Source organism: Pleurodeles waltl, chromosome 5, assembly GCF_031143425.1.
Source record: "Pleurodeles waltl isolate 20211129_DDA chromosome 5, aPleWal1.hap1.20221129, whole genome shotgun sequence".
In the NCBI taxonomy this organism is placed as follows: Eukaryota; Metazoa; Chordata; class Amphibia; order Caudata; family Salamandridae; genus Pleurodeles; species Pleurodeles waltl.
The window spans coordinates 1,212,672,582-1,212,691,485 of NC_090444.1; the positions used below are offsets into that span (position 1 = coordinate 1,212,672,582).

Here is an 18,904-nt window from a genome sequence, read left to right on the forward strand (position 1 = left end):
CAGCCTGGCCAGGCTGCCTTGATGAAGCGTGAAGTGGCCTGGCTCAACACAAAGAGATGTGCCTGGGGGAGGAGATCTTCCCTCAGCAGATGGAGAGGCAGGAAAGGGGAGGGCTGCCACACTGGTCTTCAAAGGCAGGGAAGGGCATTTGGAGCAGTCCAGCACCTCCCTCACATCCTGCAAACCCAGAAAATTAGATGCCCCACCTGATTAGATTAGGAGAGGGCAGGAGAAGGATGTGTTTAAGGTTGTTAGCCACACCAGTGGATGGGCTCAGCCAGATGTAACCTCCGAAAATCAGTTTCAGCCATGATGGATTTTAGAGGAATGTTGCTCCCTGGGATTGATTTTTGCCACACTTCCCAGAAAGTGGTCATCACAAGGGGAAGGACCCTGCACCTGACTGGAGAACCAGGACCCCCCCTGTTTTTCACCCAGGAGCAATGATAAAACTGGCAGACCTGCACCCACACCTCAGATCCCTACCAGATTCCAACAAGGAAGAACTACAGAAGAAGAAGGACTGACCTGCTGGACCACTGACCTGCACCTGGACACTGCACCAGCTGCACACTTGGGCTCCACCACAAGAAGGTCTTTGCCTAGCTTCAACTGGGTCAAGGAGGGACTCCCTATTTGCTACAACTTGCTAACCAGAGTCCCCTGCACCAACTCCTTAAGAAACTGACCAACTGACCACTGTCCAGTGGCCAAAAAGGAGTTTGCGCCAGGTGCATTCTGGGAGTTGTAGTCTGCACGCTCAAGCAGCATCTAAGAGCTTCTGGAACCTTTGAGTGCGTTGTGGACCTCAAAGAACCTCAAAGCAACATCTGGAAGAAGATCCAGAAGTTTGGAGAGCTTTTGGGAAAAAAAGCTCCATAAAAGGAACCGACCCGCCGCAGCAACTTTAGCCAGCTTGCCATAACCGTGACCCGGCCTGACATGGAGGTTCATCCCGGTGAAGAGGATCTCCGAAAAAGTGACTAAGTCCAAACGTAGGAAGTTGACCGGGACCTCCCAGGCAGTGTATCCCAAGAGGGCTCCAGGGACGTCGGATCAAGATTCAGGTGTGCCCCGATCGAAGGATTTTCATCTCGAAAAAACGACTAAGTCCGAAGGTAAAAATCTCCACCGAGGGCTACCGCGACACGTATCCAAGGAAGAGTTCCAGAAGGTCGGATTGGACTGGCGACTTCGTCCCGCTGAAGAAAATATCCAGAAAAACTGTTATGTGAATTTTAAATGCTTTACACATATGTCTCCTAAGTTAAGCCTTGTCGCTCGTTGCCAAGCTACCAAGTGTTGAGCTAGGTTTAATTTACTCAGACCTGACTGGACCTAAGTGGAGGATAGTGGCCTTCTGTTAAGTGTAGGTACTTACCTGCCCTTACCAATAACCCATTTTCCAAAAAGTAGTGTTTATATAAAAACACAAAGTAAAATGCAACAAAAAACAAACAATACACACAGCTCCCTGAGGTCAAGCCTCTAGTGTTAAATGGGCAGGTCCCAAAGTGCAACTTCCCTCTCTCTAGAGGCTGTTATTCCCCACTCACTATAGGCAACATTCAGGTTAGGTCCACTAGTAGTCAGACTCAGGAGTCCCACTAAGACTCTGATAAAAGTCCATGGTGTTTCCACTCCTGAAGTTCTATGTCGGAGAACAAGTTACCCCAAGGCCTTGCCAGCCCTGCGAGCAGTCTTACCCACTCGTACAGGGATGATGAGACCGGAGCATACAAGAAGAGCAGCAGCAGCTGCTGTTGGTGAGTGGCATTCATGCCTCTTCCAGTGAGATGGAAAGTTCCTCTGATGCCTCCCACAAATTTGGGGGGGGTGGGGGGGGGAACGTTGCTTTGGATTCAATACTCAGTCAGGGCTCATGCCTGCACAGGTCACCACAGCAGCTTCTCACGACAACACCTGAACTGGACAAAGATCCTACCCTTTCCAGTTGGCCCCACCTGACATTCAGACCCTACTCCACATATGGAGGATGGACCGATCAGCATAGCAGTGATCTTCACAGTGGCCGTCCCTGGCATACAGGCGTCTCCTTTCCTCTGCACACGCGCCAATTAGCCCAGCAGAAATCTTCACTGAGGCCCCACTTGGCATACAGGGTCATGGGCTTTCCTTCATACATAGGCTATGGCCGACTGCCATGGGAATAATCTTCATGGCGTTCCCACCGAGCATAATGTTTGAAATTGAGTCTATAGTTGGCAGCGGTATGCATCCTGTCCAAGTAGGGACCACAATCCTAGTCAGGTTAAGTCAAAATACATGAACTAAATTAACCTGTGCTCACCCTCTGGTAGTTTGGCGCAGAGTGGGCAGGCTTAATTTAGAAGGCAATGTGCAACACACACTCAGGCCCTGGACTGGATCGCCTCCTTCCTCTCAAACCGTTCCCAAAGAGTTTACCTCCCTCCGTTTCGCTCAGAACCCACCGAGATCATCTGCGGCGTACCCCAAGGCTCATCACTCAGCCCGACACTCTTCAATGTCTACATGAGCCCCCTCGCCAACATCGTACGCAAGCACAACATCATCATCACCTCCTACGCCGACGACACCCAACTTATACTCTCCCTCACCAAGGACCCCGCCAGCGCCAAGACCAACCTACAAGAGGGTATGAAGGACGTCGCAGATTGGATTAGGCTCAGCCGCCTAAAGCTGAACTCTGAAAAAACGGAAGTCCTCATCCTCGGCAACACCCCGTCCGCCTGGGACGACTCCTGGTGGCCCACGGCCCTCGGCACCGCACCGACCCCCACAGACCACGCCCGCAACCTCGGCTTAATCTTGGACCCTCTTCTCACCATGACCAAGCAAGTCAACGCCATGTCCTCCGCCTGCTTCCTCACCCTCCGCATGCTCCGCAAGATCTTCCGCTGGATCCCCGCCGACACCAGAAAAACCGTGACCCACGCCCTCGTCACGAGCCGCCTGGACTACGGCAACACCCTCTACGCCGGGACCACTGCCAAACTCCAAAATCGCCTGCAACGCATTCAAAACGCCTCGGCCCGCCTCATCCTCGACATACCCCGCATCAGCCACATCTCCGCACACCTGAGACACCTGCATTGGCTCCCTGTCAGCAAAAGGATCACCTTCCGACTTCTCACCCACGCACACAAAGCCCTCTACGACAAGGGACCGGAATACCTCAACAGACGCCTCAGCTTCTACGTCCCCACCCGCCTCCTCCGCTCCTCTGGCCTCGCACTCGCTGCTGTCCCTCGCATCCGCCGTTCCACGGCGGGTGGGAGATCTTTCTCCTTCCTGGCGGCCAAGACCTGGAACTCCCTCCCCACCAGCCTCAGGACCACCCAGGACCACTCCGCTTTCCGGAGACTCCTAAAGACCTGGCTGTTCGAACAGCGATAACCTCCCCCATTTTTCCCCTAGCGCCTTGAGACCCGCACGGGTGAGTAGCGCGCTTTATAAATGTTAATGATTGATTTGATAATCACAGGAGATACACCACAAAAAGACTCCACACAGATGTAGAAAAATGAAGCTTGTTTATCTGCATAAATCAAGATCAGAACAATACAGATCCAATTCGACGATGACCAAACATTCACTTTGCAAGATTAAGTAAACCAAGGTTGATAACCGATGATAAGAAAGAAGAGGTGAGGGAACTGTGAGGCTGTGGCCGGTGATACCGGTGGGGGGGGAGCCACTGCCACAACTATGGGCCTTGGAGAATGACCAGAGAGCAAAGCGCATGAAGTCGCTCAGGATCTTTGAGACAAGCGGGTGGCCAAGCTCAGCAAGGCCACTCGAGGTTGACTGATGCATGCGGACGACAGAACCCAGAAAAGTCACTTGGGTGGTTGCAGAAAGTGGGTGGCCTAGTTCAGCAAAGCTGCTCAGGGTTCTTGAAAAAAAAACAGTCGGCAAAGGTTAGCAGAGCCGCTCCGGGCAACTGAAGAAAGTAAGTGGCAAAGCTGCTCAGGGGACTGAAGAAAGCGAGCGGCAAAGGTTAGCAGAGCGGCTCTGTGTGATTGAAGAAAGTGAGCGGCAAACTCCAGCAAATCAACTCCAAGTGTTTGCAGAAAGCGAGCAGCAAAGTAAAGCAAAGGCTGCTTGGAATCACTCTGGGTTTGGTGACTGAGTCCTGGGCACACAGCAGTCTTTACTGATTTGACCCAGTACCTACACTAGAAAGTGACTTTGATGTGGGGGATGACTACAAAGAATTGTGAAGTGCACAGGTCCCTTTTTCAGGTCAGACTCGGCTCCAGACTATCAATGGGAGACAATGTGTGGACTCTGGTCACTACTTCTTGAAGTGTAAGAGTGAGCCCTTCCCAACCTCATCCCCAGGAAGTATGCAGATGCACTTGAGTATCCTGTGTTGTCAAATTCTGGAGGGAATGCACAAGGGTAGTTGTCATCGGTAGACGTATATTGGAGACAGGCAGTGGGTACACAGGGCAGTGAGTGCAGAGAATAGCCCTCTTTCTAAAAGTGGCATTTCTAAAATAGTAATAATAAATCTAACCTTATCAGTAAAGGAGGATGTTTCCTATCTATTAGTAATGTTAGTGTTGTTATATTTCATTTTGGTGTGCACCTCTCTAGTTGTTGATTGGTTTTGTTACAGCTCAGCTAACTGTAAATGCGGCAGCAAACGCACGTCATATATATTATAGCAATAGGAATACAGCTCACAGTGCAGTAGTCATTGACTGGCCAACCCTAGTGGGTAGGCACCATAACACTCCCACACTGGGGATAGCAGATATTCACCCCTCCGGTTATACGAAAACCACAAAAATACTATGGCCACCCAAACGCACCAAGGTACCTTGAAATATAAGATACTTACATGGAATGTTAGAGGTATAGCAACCCCACAGAAACGTCAAAGGATTTATGCCTTTCTTAAGAGGCATCAAATACACATAGCTCTATTACAAGAGACACACCTATCTAAATCCACACTGGAAAGCACACGCTCAAAATGGAAAGGTCAACTCCATGGCACCACTTCCTCGTCTTTTGCCCGTGGAGCAGCCATTTGGATTGCCCCTGGGGTCCCATTTGCCCTATCTCGTACACAGTGCGACCCAAATGGTAGACACGTGTTACTCGAGGGTACCCTTGATGGATCCCCCTTAGCCCTGATTGCACTATACTCCCCAAATGTAAATCAATGTGATTTTCTAACCACGCTTTCCACCGGTAATCTCAGTGATCCCACGCTAGAGTGCATCTGGGGGGGGGGGGGGGGGGGGGAGACTTCAATAGTGTCCTCGACACTCACATGGATCGCTCTTTCCCCCCACTCGCCACGACCCCCTCCAATCGTGCCGCACAAGCTCTAGCAAGCTGGGCATCAAATAATGGTCTGAGAGATGTATGGAGGGTGAGCCATCCTGTCCACCGTGAATACTCTTTCTACTCCCCCGTACATCAGCTACACACCAGAAAAGATATATTCTTTGTATCTGCAACCGTAATTCATAAAGTATGCAGCTCTGAGTACCTAGCGCGCACTATATCAGACAATAACCCTCTATGCATTACAATGGCATGGGGCCACACGCACACGCGTGTACCAACATGGAAACTGCAGCCAGAAGCTCTTTTAGACCCACCCTTCCAAACAGATATATCCAAAAAACTAGCTGATTACTTTCTATTGAACAAGAACACAACCTCATCCCGCGCAATAGAGTGGGATGCCCACAAAGCGGTGATACGTGGACACTGCCTCGCGGCCACGGTTGGGGTGAGAAAAACACTTACCAAAGAATTACAAGAATTGGAGGCAAAACTTTGCGGGGCGGAGAATGAGAACGCCGGCGCAGAGTCCACACCAACAACATTGAACTCGCTCAGAGCTGCCCATAAGGAAGCAGACAACAGACTGAGCAAACACGACTATAGACATTACATGGCAAGACAACATGCTGAGGGAGACAGGTCGGGCAGGCTACTGGCCTGGCTGGCCCGTCAGCACTTACAGCTCACACCCATCGGTGCGATACGTTTAAACCCGAATGTCATTGTTAATACTCAGGTGGGCATTAACGACGCTTTCTCTGCACACTACCGCACCCTTTACACGTCTCCTCCCCCTCCTCCTGAGTGGCACCTCACTGACATACTACACTCTGTCTCTCAAAACCAACTTATCCTTGACTATACCGCTACCCTAGATGGTCCTATTACTATTGAAGAGCTGCGTTTAGCTCTATCCCAAATGGCACGTAGCAAAACTCCCGGCTCAGACGGGCTACCGGTAGAATATTTCAACTCCCACGCCACCCACCTCCTACACCCACTCATAGAGGTATTCAATGAAGCACTCCACAATTTACAGCTGCCAGACTCTATGCGCGAGGCTTTGATAGTCGTCCTCCCAAAAGCGGGCCGCAACCCTCTTGATGTTAAATCATTCAGGCCGCTCTCTCTACTCAATACAGATTGCAAATTATTAGGGAAAATACTCGCAAATAGGCTCCTCCCCTACCTACCAAGCCTGATACACCATGACCAGTCCGGCTTTATTCCTGGCAGAAGCACCTTTTTAAATATCAGAAGACTCCTACACATAATGCATGGCAACACAAACGTTGAAGCAGTAGCCCTCTCCCTAGATATTGAAAAAGCGTTTAATACGCTAAGCTGGAATTATCTCCTACGAACACTTAAAGCGTTCGGTTTCGGTCCCGGCTTCATCAGCTGGATCGAAACGCTCTATTCCAGGCCCACAGCCCGTGTCAAAAAAGGTCGCATTATCTCTGAAGCATTCGCTATAAGTAGAGGCACCAGACAAGGCTGTCCACTATCTCCTTTGCTATTCGCTATTGCCATGGAACCATTAGCAATTAAACTACGTAGTTACGCACACATATGGGGCATCCCGGAGCTGAATACTTATCACATTATATCCTTATATGCAGACGATGCCCTAATATACTTGCGCAACCATTCGACCTCTATGAGAGCGGTATTACAGTTGTTGGACTCCTTCGCCCTCGCCTCTGGTCTGCATGTCAATTGGTCCAAGTCAAGCATCTGCCCTCTGCCCTCTGACCTCTATCTCAACTGACTGCAATAGGGTACTTCCACAGTATAAATTACTGTGGTCACATACAACCTTTAAATATCTCGGAGTGCAGATATACCATTCTATCACAGACTTAAGAGGGCAACATCGACAGGGTACTGGGCTCTACCCGCAGCTTAATACCTTTTTGGAGCTCGCTCCCCTTATCCCCCATGGGCCGTGTGGCGACTGCCAAGATGCTTATTCTTCCTAGGTTTTTAGATTATTTTACTGCCCTCCCGTTGTGCCTACCACGCTCGTTTTTTACCAAACTGCAATCAATATTAACCGACTTACTCTGGGGTAAAGATAGACGCAGGGTAGCGTTGACTATAACACAACACTCGCAGGAGACGGGGGAGCTGGGCATGCCTAATTTTGAGAGATACTACGCAGCGGCTCAGTTGTCGTGGCTGTCCACATGGCTTCAAGAGACTCCTTCTGCTGAAAGCACAATGTTGCAGACATATATAGCCCCACAGAAGTTGCTGTCTACAGTGCTATCGGGCCCTCCCCCCCATTCCCAAAACTAATACTGTTGGAAGCAGCTCGGTTCTGTTGGCGCAGATACGTCCAAGGTAAGACTTCCTCTCCCCCTTATTCACCTTTACTACCGCTACTCCAATTGCCGGGCACCCAAATCCTCTCAATACATCACGACACTCGGGAAATAAACACACTGAAGGTAGGCGATATATATTCTAGCTCTGTGATGCACTCCTTTGCGGAACTGGTATCTGCCGGAGTGTTGCACAACGGGGCCTTCTTGACATACAGCGCCATTAGGCAGCTACTTAATAACCTCTGGGGGCTCGGTAGCACTGAGCCTCCTGAGTCCCCATTACTTACCATCATCCTTACCATGGGCTGCACAAAACGCATCATAACTAAATTATACAAAGCATTGCTGGCGGCGGTTTGTACCACCCTGCCGCATGCTAAGGCACGTTGGGACTCCGTCCTTCCCTCGCCACTACCTCAAAAGTCCTGGACCACAGCTCTTGCAATGATCAAATCAACATCCCGGAATCCTCGCCTGCGCTACACCCAATTCAATTATATTCACCATTCATATTTATCCCCAGCCCGCATTCAAAGAATATATCCGAACACAACTCCGACATGCCCAAGATGCGCCACCCCGGCAGCTGACTTTTACCATATGGTTTGGAGCTGTCACTCAATAAACTTGGCCTGGCTCCGCGTTACAGACGTCACATCTGACATCTCATCTCACACCCTGTTGCCCACACCAGACTCCTGTTTACTCGGCATACGCCACCGCACAAGAGAAGATAAACAAATACACAGATTCATAGATTTAGCATTTGTTGTTTTCAAATGGCTAATAGCAACGCATTGGAAAGCCCCACACGTCCCTTCCCACGTGTCCTGGCTTCGTGACTTACACGGCCGTGCGCAGGCTGAAGCACAGACACTCTGACATTGCAACACAAAGGTCTCATTCAGGAGGGACCCGAGGTGTGGGACACATTTGTGGTGGCAATAGAAGCCAGGGATGACATGTACCCCCGTGAGTAGGGCATTATACACACCTACCATGTCTCTGGCTGATGCCGCCAGCACGTCAATTGAGTTGCTCTTATTTCAATTATTCTCAATTACACCCGCCATAAACGCCCTCACCCTTCTTCTTAATGCAATCTCATGTCACACTAGGATGCTCTTCCTGCGTTCAAACTCACATGTAACCCATACCAAGATTATTCAAAATCACCTCTGCCCTGCAACCTACCACACTCCGTAAAACATAAGTCACTCCTTAGTTATGTACCCAGTCTTATTCATACATAATAGCTGTATCCCTTTGCTTGTTTTTTTGTTTTTTTTTCTTTCTCCCCCCTTTTTTTGTTGGGGATCACCTACACTAGCAATGACATTCCTAGCGATTAGCTGCATCTTCAATTAGCAATTAGTTAAGTACATAATTTTCAAGCTGAATGCTGTTCTATTTTCTCTCTCTTTCCATCTCCACGCTGTTTTATATCGGCTCTTTTTTCTCCCTGCTCCTGTGTTACATTATTGTGTGATAATGATATGCAAGTTCATATAAGCAAACATACAGATCGTAGAATCATTGACACCCAATGTATCGTTGTGTGACTGTTATGCTTAATAAACAGATTTAAAAAAAAACAAAAAAAGCATCAGTAAAGGAGGATTTATTATTACCATTCCAATGGCACTAAACAAGATGCAGTTACTCCTCTAAGATCAGGAATTACAGCTTAAAGGTATTATAAGAAATTCCTGATGCTGGCCAATGAGAAGGGCAGACCTCACAGTAATAAAAATGACTTTGGGAGTTTTTTATTATTAGGATGTGAAAAACTTAAAAGCACATGTCCTGCCTTTTGCTTACATTACAACCTGCCTTTTGGGCTACCTAGGGCCTACCTTAGGGGTGACATATGTAAAACAAGCATTTGCAATGCAATGGGTCTCGCATTTGCTCGAATGAGTTCTAAGCGTTGTAAACTCCTAACCGGACTTTTGTTGCCACATAAATTGAAAATGAAAAGTAAAGCAGTTTCACATAAGCAAGCCGATTCACAGTGCCACGGTCGCCATGAACAACAGTGCGAAAGACAGACACAAAAAGAAAAAGAAGTTCACTTGCAGTCAAACTTATTGGCAAAAGTGCAAAAAGCCATGTAACAGGGGCGATGGCCAAGGCATAACAAAACCTCCCCAAGGAGGGACAAAGGTAAACCATTTACCAATGGCATCAAATAATTTTTGAAGGGCAAGCCCACAAACGAATGGTAGGGATGGGTGTGAGGTGGGCGCGGTTAAAATCCCAGATACATAACACGTTGGAAAAGTAGTGCTTGCGCACTGCTATGCTTGACCTAAAAATGAGAGTTCTGGGCATGGCAAGAGGTTTTAGATGCCAAATCAGGGTGGCAGTGAGACTGCACACACAGGCTCTGCAGTGGCAGGTCTGAGATATTTACAGAGCTATTTAAGCGGTGGCACAATCCGTGCTGTAGCCCCACTAGTAGCATTTAATATACCACTTTACGAGGGACTTACAGGTAAATTAAATATGCCAACTGTGGATAAACCTTTGTTACCAAGTTTAGTGGAGAAGCACATGCACTTTAGCACTGGTTAGCAGCAGTAAAGTGTGCAGAGTCCTAAGGCCAACAAAAAGATACAGCTACAAAACAGGAGGTAAAGGCAAAAAGTCTGGAGTAAGACCACCCTAAGGATGCAAGGTCTAACACAGGGGTTGACGACTTCCCTCCGCTCATGAGCTATGGCCCAACTGCCACAGCAGGAATCTGCATGGGGCCCCACCCGGCATACAGGATCACCGACTTCACTCCATACACAGGCTACATCCCGATTGCCAGAGCAGTACTGCTGACCACAGCTAACTTCAAAGCGGCACAATCAGTGCAGCAGCTGCCTCCTCACACATCATTACAGGGATCCACACATAAGGTTCCCTCATTGGACCTCCCTCCCTCCAGCGCTCTCCTCTTCCTCACCGGGCACACTGGTCTCGTCAATGAAGCAGGCACTGGTGCTTCAGTGGCAGGTAATGACTGCTCACCCAGCAGGCAGACTGATAGGCCTTAGCTTCAAGCACTGGTCCCACGGAGAAGTCTTGCACAGCCCGACAAGCTGCTTGACCATTTTAGAAGCCTCAATCTCCCCTACTCGGAGCACCCTAAATCACACGGAGTGTCCATTCCTAGGCACCCAATGTGATTTAGGGTCTGAGTCTTTGAAGTTCGTATTGGGGGTTTGCTTTCTTTGGAACTGCCCACTCCTCTACCGTGCCCTTTCCCCAAAACGCAGTCTGTCACAACAGGAGTGAGTCCAAATCTGATAGCCCCTCAACACACTGGAAATGCAAGTGACTAGAGACTCACACCTGGACGTCAACCATAGTGATATGTGCATCAAAAGGTTACCCCAGGGCCCCAGTCCTACTCTATGATTCTTTTATCAACCTCCTCTCCTTCCTGAGATGTGCCCAGACACCTTTCCAGTGACATTTTTCAGAATCAAAAAGCATCTTTTGAAGTGTACTGAAGAGCTTTGCTCTTCTTTCTTTACTGAAGTCCCACCCAACTCACAGGAATGCAGCAATCCACAAATCTGTCTAAGGGGATTCCACTACCTCCTCATGTACCTCCAGTTAGACATAGGCTTTCTAAAATTTAACCCAGAGTCTTCCATGTATTGTGACATTCACGGGCACACATACACACAGCACATGCATACAACATACCCAAACTGCAAAGCGTTAGATACCAACTCAATAGGCCAAGGGTGAGTTAAGCACACAGTTGCTGAATTTTTCGCATGATTCTGTAGGCCTCACTCCAATGATAGAGGTGAAAAGGCCAGATCACTTCAACTGCTGGTAAGGCAGCAGTCTTTCACCACCATGAGTGTAGGGCTTTGGGCACCCCTTCCAATCCAACAAGTCTGTAATTAATAAGACAGGCCCATGTCATGGTAAACTTTCATGATCCGCGTCCACCTATAACAACAAAAATCAGCACCAAGGATCCAGACATCGTTGCGGCTGGGGCACCCCGGGCTGAGGTGCAACTTTGTCACCACGTGAGGAACTTTTTGATCCCAACAACGATGCCCTCATTACTGCAGAAAAGAAAGTGCAACAATCCTAAGATTTCCTAAAATTTTGGCCCTATTATACACTGGTGAGGTGGTCCCCAGGAGCTGCCCTCTCTGTAATAGGTAAAAAAGAGTATATGATCATAGACTGCCCAAGACCGTCAGACCTCTGGAATAAATCAACAGTCTTTTTAATGCAAGAGATGAATGATGAAATTGAACATACAACTAAAACAGCGTAAGATCAGACTTCTCATAGTACATGATGGTGAGGATTGCAAGAACATTTATTTTTTTCAGGGAACCCTGACACCTAGGCTCCTTGTTACCAATAAAGGTTAGGAGAAAAAACACACCATATTTACAGAATGCTGAAGATGTAAAGTATAGGTGAACTGGAGAGGGTCTGACGCAAACATGGAAAAATATGGCGAATGTGTCTGGTCAGTATTAGGAATTGGAGGCGATATTAAACCAAAAGTGGCTAGGTGACCACATTAACCACATAGAACTTTGTGCCCAACTGACTACTTCTCAAAAATAATTTTCTTCGGCTTTCAAATAGTGCACTGATACCAATTAAAGATGAATAATCAAAGTGATTACTATGGGACTCTCACACTAAGAGACTACGTGTTGTAAAGCATATTATCATTTGTACACTATATTGTTGTGTTTCATTATATTGTGAACCAACCCCTGGCAAAGACCAGAAGATGCATGCAAAGTACATTTCAATACCAAACAATGAATGCTCTGGTTTGTCTATGAAGTTTACGTGTCTTTCTGCTGTATTACTTCTGTCTGTTTTTATTTTTATTTATTTGCATCAGTATTGATCCACATCAACTCTTTAGCCATTGAAAAAAATCCAACAGGTACTTTTCCATGTTCATTTACACAGAAAGCAAAAAACTAGTGACTGAATACCTCTATATGTATTTCACACTATCCTAAGTAGCCAAGGGAAATACAAAAACATATTTTAATTAATTTTGTTAAATTTGCATTGTAGTATTATGTAACTTCTAAAGGACTTCATTCTATGTGTATTTAAACAGTGAATAAGAGGGACCGGGGGAAACTGGCAGACAATGATCACTAGTAACACAAGACTGTGGGTATGAAAGGATTAGTAACTACGTGGAAAATTCCTCATATGTATTCTCAGAGGACTTTCGTTTTGTATACATAATTACAAACATGGAAACAAATTTCCAGTCAGCATTTTTGAGTCCCATCAATAAAAACAGGTAACTGTGACTCTTGAAAAAAAAAAACAGTAGTGCTGTCAAAAGTATACATACCAGCAGCATGCACCACACTCAGAAAAATGTATTTACATAGCCTTCGATCTTCACTGGACTGTCCCCTCCCAACCAGAACACTTTGAGCAACTTACAACTTTAAATTTTTGAGTAAAGCCCATCTCCTCTGGTTAGAGGATCAGGAATGTTGACTGACCGTTCAGATATCTGGGCTACGATAAACCTACCATCTCGATGTAATTATGTACTCTAGTTTACGTATCTCAATCACATGGCTTCATTTCCCTTAATCTAACTTCCATCAAACTGCTATCCGCAACCACCAAGCCATCAATGGCTTTATGTGCCATTTCACAGTGATATATACATACGGTGGTTCTGCTCATGATGCTCCTTGATTTGATAAATACAAGAATATATCTTGCGGGGTTTAAGATGAGTTACTACTGCAGTCAACAGCTGCATTCAATTAAGGTTTCTAACAAACTTTCTGGCCACATTTTCAAGTATTTAGACTGTATAAAGCTGTAGTTTCAGAGACGCTCACAAACCATTGCAGACTAAACTACACCACTTTTATAAAAGGATACAAAAGAGAACAAATGGCGCTGAATACATCAACTCTTTTCTGTTCTGAACAAGTAATGTTCAGAACTTTTGCACCCAACAATTGGGATTTAAGACGTTGAAAGATCAAGGCCGAAATGTTACAAAAGAGGCCGAGGACTTTAGCTAAAGAGATGGTCGCTGTAAGGGTATGTAAAGGATATCAAAGATTTACCAATTTGCTTTGCTGCATGTAATAATGCTTTCAAGGTTTCGTTCAGTGCTTGCTGTTCTTTTTTATCAAGACTATCAGTGACAAAGTGAACCATCTTTTTCCAGGTAAGGTCAGACTGAAGAACATGTTCGCGGAACTTTGTTCGTTTGTTCTGAAAAAGAAGAAAAATGAAAGATGTTATATAGCTTTTTTTTCCAGGCAAATGGATACAACATCTACAAATATTTATTATGAAAATATTTGCCTTAATCATATAGGACCTTTCGCTATCAGCTAACGAACAAAACGTTAAGCAGAAATACGTATATCTATAACTTTATTCTCAAGTTGGTAAAAAGGATTCACCTTAATTATTTTTCCACTTGGTATCTTCGAAAAGTTTAACATGCTTGCAATAATAATCCTTGTCGTCATATAAATCTCGCAACCCTGGGCCCAATCCACAGAAAAAAAAGTAAACCTGTGTGCAGAGATGTACATCTATGCCTGAATATACTTTTATTTTTTCTATTCACATGCATGCCTGGAAAGCTGGGCCTGCCGCAGGTTTTCAAACGTAAAACTAGAAAACACATCGGACATCTTCAAAGGGCTCATTTGGCACCCTTATGCAGAATTCTACAGAGTAGAATTCAGCACAGGGAGAACGGTCCGCAGTACAAATGCACATTTTCTTTTATCTTCGCATAGAAAACATTTTTTCCACTGTAGACATCTGAGGGTTATCTGGAAGGAGGGATGTACTAGCTCTTGGCTGGAGTAAGTTTATAAACCATTTTTCAGTGAGAAAGCTTCAGATCGGAGCTTGGGGGTGCCCACGAAGGTACCGTACATGTCTGCACTTGTTCACAAATTTACAAGGCAAACCATGCCTTGCAATAGCCCCTTGGCAGTCCCCGAGTGCTATTTAGGACAGATTTCTCTAAATCTCGTGGCAGAGAGCAGTAAATCATTTATACCTGCCAGAAATCCTTTTAAAAATCCCTGTCAGGTTTAAATGAAGGTATTTTAGGCATGGACATACATTTACAGGCCAAAATACCCTTGTGAATAGAGTCAATTATATTTAGAAATAAACATATAACTGTCTTGCCAGGTCATTAGCGTGTTAATCACTATTAGGCAGAATACCAGAAGATTACGGCAATCAGAAATGCCCAGACCACTCCGTACTCGCCAGTACTACTGATTTCCCTGTTAATATTGCACATTTTAACGTAGTACACTGAATATAAAATTTCGTAGATAGCATGAAGGAACATTTTCAATCCTATTAAGGGCAAGGATTATACATTCCGTCTTCACTTTTAATTTTCATAGCACCCAAAAATCAGCTATATTTCTCAACAACCACTAGAAAAAACAGTAGTACAAAATAACCAATCATAGACCAACACTATCAATGTAATTCCATATCTCTAGCCCTTCTCCTGCTTTCCTCTGCGAACTCAGCCATCACCTGAACCACTATCAATCAATCAAATAATTTCTTAAGGGGGAAGGGTTGCCGGTTACTGCTCAAAAAAGCAATGTTTTAAGGTGCTTTCTGAAGATTAGGAGGTCCTGGGTCTTGCATAGGTTGGTGGGGAGGGAGTTCCAGGTCTTGGCGAGGTGGGAGAAGGATCTGCCGCAGGAGGTGTTGCGTTGGATGCAGGGAACTGTCGCGAGGTCGGCGGAGCGGAGCTGTCGAGTTGATATGTGGAAGTTTACTCGTTCGTTGAGGTAGGCCAGTCCAGTGTCGTGGAGGGCTTTGTGAGCATGGACGAGGAATTTGAAAATGATCCTTTTGTTGATGGGCAGCCAGTGTAGGGATCTGAGGTGGGTGGATATGTGTTTGTGGCGAGGGAGGTTGAGGATGAGACGTGCGGCTGCGTTCTGAATTCGCTGGAGTTTTCTTTGAAGTTTGGCTGTGGTCCCTGCGTAGAGGGCGTTGCCGTAGTCCAGTCTGCTGCTGATGAGGGCGTGGGTGACTGTTCTTCTTGTTTCTAATGGAATCCATTTGAAGGTCTTGCGTAGCATGCGAAGGATGTTGAAGCAGGAATATGATATGGCGGTGATTTGCTGGGTCATGGAGAGAGATGAGTCTAGAATGATGCCAATGTTGCGTGCGTGGGTGGTGGGTTTTGGGAGTGGTCCGAGGGTGGTAGGCCACCAGGATTCGTTCCATGCTGTCTTTGTGGGGCTGAAGATGATGATCTCGGTTTTGTTTGGAGTTTAATTTGAGGTGGCTTGCTGTCATCCATTTGGCGACATCGAGGTGTACGGTGTGCAGGTTAATCTTGGCGGTGGCTGGGTTCCTGCTGAGGGAGATGATGAGCTGGGTGTTGTCTGTGTATGAGATGATGGTGATGCCGTGGGGACGGAGGATGTTGGCGAGAGGAGCCATGTAGATGTGGAAGAGGGCGGGGCTGAGGGAGGATCCTTGGGGGACCCCACCGATGATCTTGGTGGCTGTAGACCGGAAAGGAGGGAGGCAAACTCTTTGGGTTCTTTCGGCGAGGAAGGAAGTGAGCCAGTCCAGGGCCTTGTGGCGAATTGCGGCGTCAAAAAGGTGTGCATGGAGGGTTTGGTGGCATACAGAGTCGAAAGCTGCAGAGAGGTCTAGAAGGATGACGGCGACGGTCTCGCCCTTGTCCTCTCTGGTCGCGATGTCGTCTGTGCAGGCGAGGAGGGCAGTCTCAGTGCTGTGGTTCTTGCGGAATCCAGACTGGGAGGAGTCGAGTATGTTGTTTTCTTCTAAGAAGCGAGACAGTTGAGCGCTTAATATCTTCTCAGCGACCTTTGCGGGGAAGGGGAGAAGAGAAATGGGACGGTAGTTTGTGAGGTCTTCCGGGTCTGCTTTAGATTTTTTGAGAAGAGCGTAGACTTCGGCGTGCTTCCAAAAGTCTGGGAAGGTTGCAGTGTGGAAGGAACTGTTGATGACGGCATGGAGCTGGGGGGCGATGATTTGGTTGGCCTTGTTGAAAATGTGGTGGGGGCAAGGGTCTGTTGGGGAGCCTGAGTGGATGGAGTTCATGGTTTTGCCGATTTCTTTGTTGTTGGGGGGGTCCAGGTGTGTAGTTGGTTGGTGCAGGAGGGTGTTGTGGTGTTGGTTGTGTCGGTGGTGGTGATGGTGGGTGCTGCTGCTGTGAAGCTGTTGTGTATGTCTGGGATTTTGCGGTAAAAGTAGTTGGAGAGGGAATAGCAGAGATTTTGGGAGTGTGGAGGGTGGATGGTGCTGGCTTTGGGTTTGGTGAGTTCTTTGATGATGGCAATGAGTTCCTTGCTGTTATGTGTGTTGTTGTCTATGCGTTCTTTGTAGAAGGACCGTTTGGTGGTCCGGATGAGTTGGTGGTGTTTGTGCATGGCTGTTTTGAGAGCGGAGAAGTGGCTCATTGAGGGTTCTTGGTGCCAGGCTTTCTTAATTTTTTGGCATTCTCGTTTGGAGGCCTGGAGTTCTGTGGTGAACCAGGGGGCGATCTTGATGGTGCGGGTGGTGTTGTGTGTTTTCAAAGGGGTGAGGGAGTCTGCGCAGATTGCTAGTCATTGTGTGAGGTTGTGGGCGGCGGTGTTGGGGTCGTTGGTGATGGGAGGTGGAGCTTGTGTGAGGTTGGCGATCAGGTGTTCTTTGGAGATCTTGTTCCACCTTCGGTAGGGTGTAGTGTGTTGTTGGTGGTGGGTGAGGGGTTTCATGAAGGAGAAGTGGACGCAGTGGTGGTCAGTCCAGTGGAGTTCGGTGGTGTGAGTGAAGGTGATGTGGCTGCTGGAGGTGAACATGGCGTCTAGCGTGTGTCCCGCTGAGTGAGTGGGTGAGGTGACCAGTTGCTTGAGGCAGAGGTTCGTGAGGTTGTCCAGCAGGGCTGTGGAGTTGCAGTCGTGTGTGCTTTCCAGGTGAAAGTTGAGGGCGTGGGAGCTGATGGTATCTGCGATGGAGTCGCAGAATGGGGGTGGGGTCCTTGTGGTCTGTAGATGAGGGTTCCTCTAAGGGTGGTGTTGGCATTGATGTGTATTTGAAAGTGTAGGTGTTCTGCGTAGTCTAGGGTATCGTTGGCGGAAATTTTTATGGTGTTTTTGTGTATTATGGCGATACCTCCTCCTGGTTTGTTTATGCGGTCTCTACGGGTGATTTTGTAACTGTGACAGACCGAACAGTATAAAGGCAACGGAGAGGTGTGGAATTGATTAGGTAAGTGGTTTATTCCAATTAATTGGTGAACATAAAGTGTTTATAACAGAGGTGGGGTTGGATTTTCCCGGACTTGTAGCCTTGTTCGTCTGCTTCCCCGGATTGGTGATTTCTTCTATTTTTCTTGTTGTCTCTTTCAGGTTGAATGCTGCCTTGCCCTCTTGGTTAGCCACGACCCTCCGGGGTCGTGGCTGGCGTTGTGGCGGTCCTCCTGTTGCTCTCTCCTTCCAGGGTTGTCCAGCTCGAGCTCCTCGTGATCTTCAGGAGTTGCTCGTCCTTCCGTCCTCGTTAGTTTTCCTTCAGGTGTTCCTCTTCGCTGGCTGTCTCCTCCGGTCTCCTGCTCTCCTCTCTCCTCACGGGACGCTCTCCCGGTTGCGGCGCGTTCCCCTTTTCTCCTTTGCCGTGCCGGGAAACCCTAATGGTTTCCCCGGCAACGGCATTCTGCCAGTCTCGCTCTCGTCGCGTTTCCCCGACAACGGGGAGACGCGGAAGTGACGTATCGGCACCGTCCGATACGTCACTGGTATCGCTCTGTGCCGGGAACACCCGGTCACACACCCCTCCCCATGGACGGTCCTGTTCGAGGACCGTAGTAGAGTCCGGGAACTGAGACAAATAATCAGCCGGGGCCTGTTGGGGTCCTGGTATGTGACGGACCTGAAAGGAAAACGGTTGGAGTTCAAGGAACCATCTCAAAATCCGGGAATTTGTATCCTTATGAGTGGATAACCAAGTGAGGGGAGCATGATCCGTAAAAAGTATAAAAGGTCGACCTAAAAGGTAATATTGTAAAGTGTCCAAGGCCCATTTAATGGCCAAACATTCCCTTTCGATGGTAGGATAGTGGCGTTCCCGGGGAAACAGCTTTCTACTGACATAGACTACCGGGTGATCTCTACCTTCCCCATCGGGTTGGGCCAGTACTCCCCCCAAACCTACATCAGAGGCATCTGTGTATAGATGGAAGGGTTTTGAGAAATCCAGGCACC

The 18,904-nt window shown here is 47.5% G+C and overlaps 1 protein-coding gene across 1 annotated transcript in view; it reads right to left on the minus strand.

Annotated features, from left to right (window-relative positions):
- ASCC3 (activating signal cointegrator 1 complex subunit 3) overlaps positions 1-18,904 on the minus strand; it is a 1,806,704-nt gene that overhangs the window by 1,660,969 nt on the left and 126,831 nt on the right. The window contains exon 3 of the mRNA XM_069235471.1: positions 13,751-13,901. Coding sequence (XP_069091572.1) covers positions 13,751-13,901 — 151 coding nt within the window. The remainder of the gene's footprint in view (positions 1-13,750; positions 13,902-18,904) is intronic.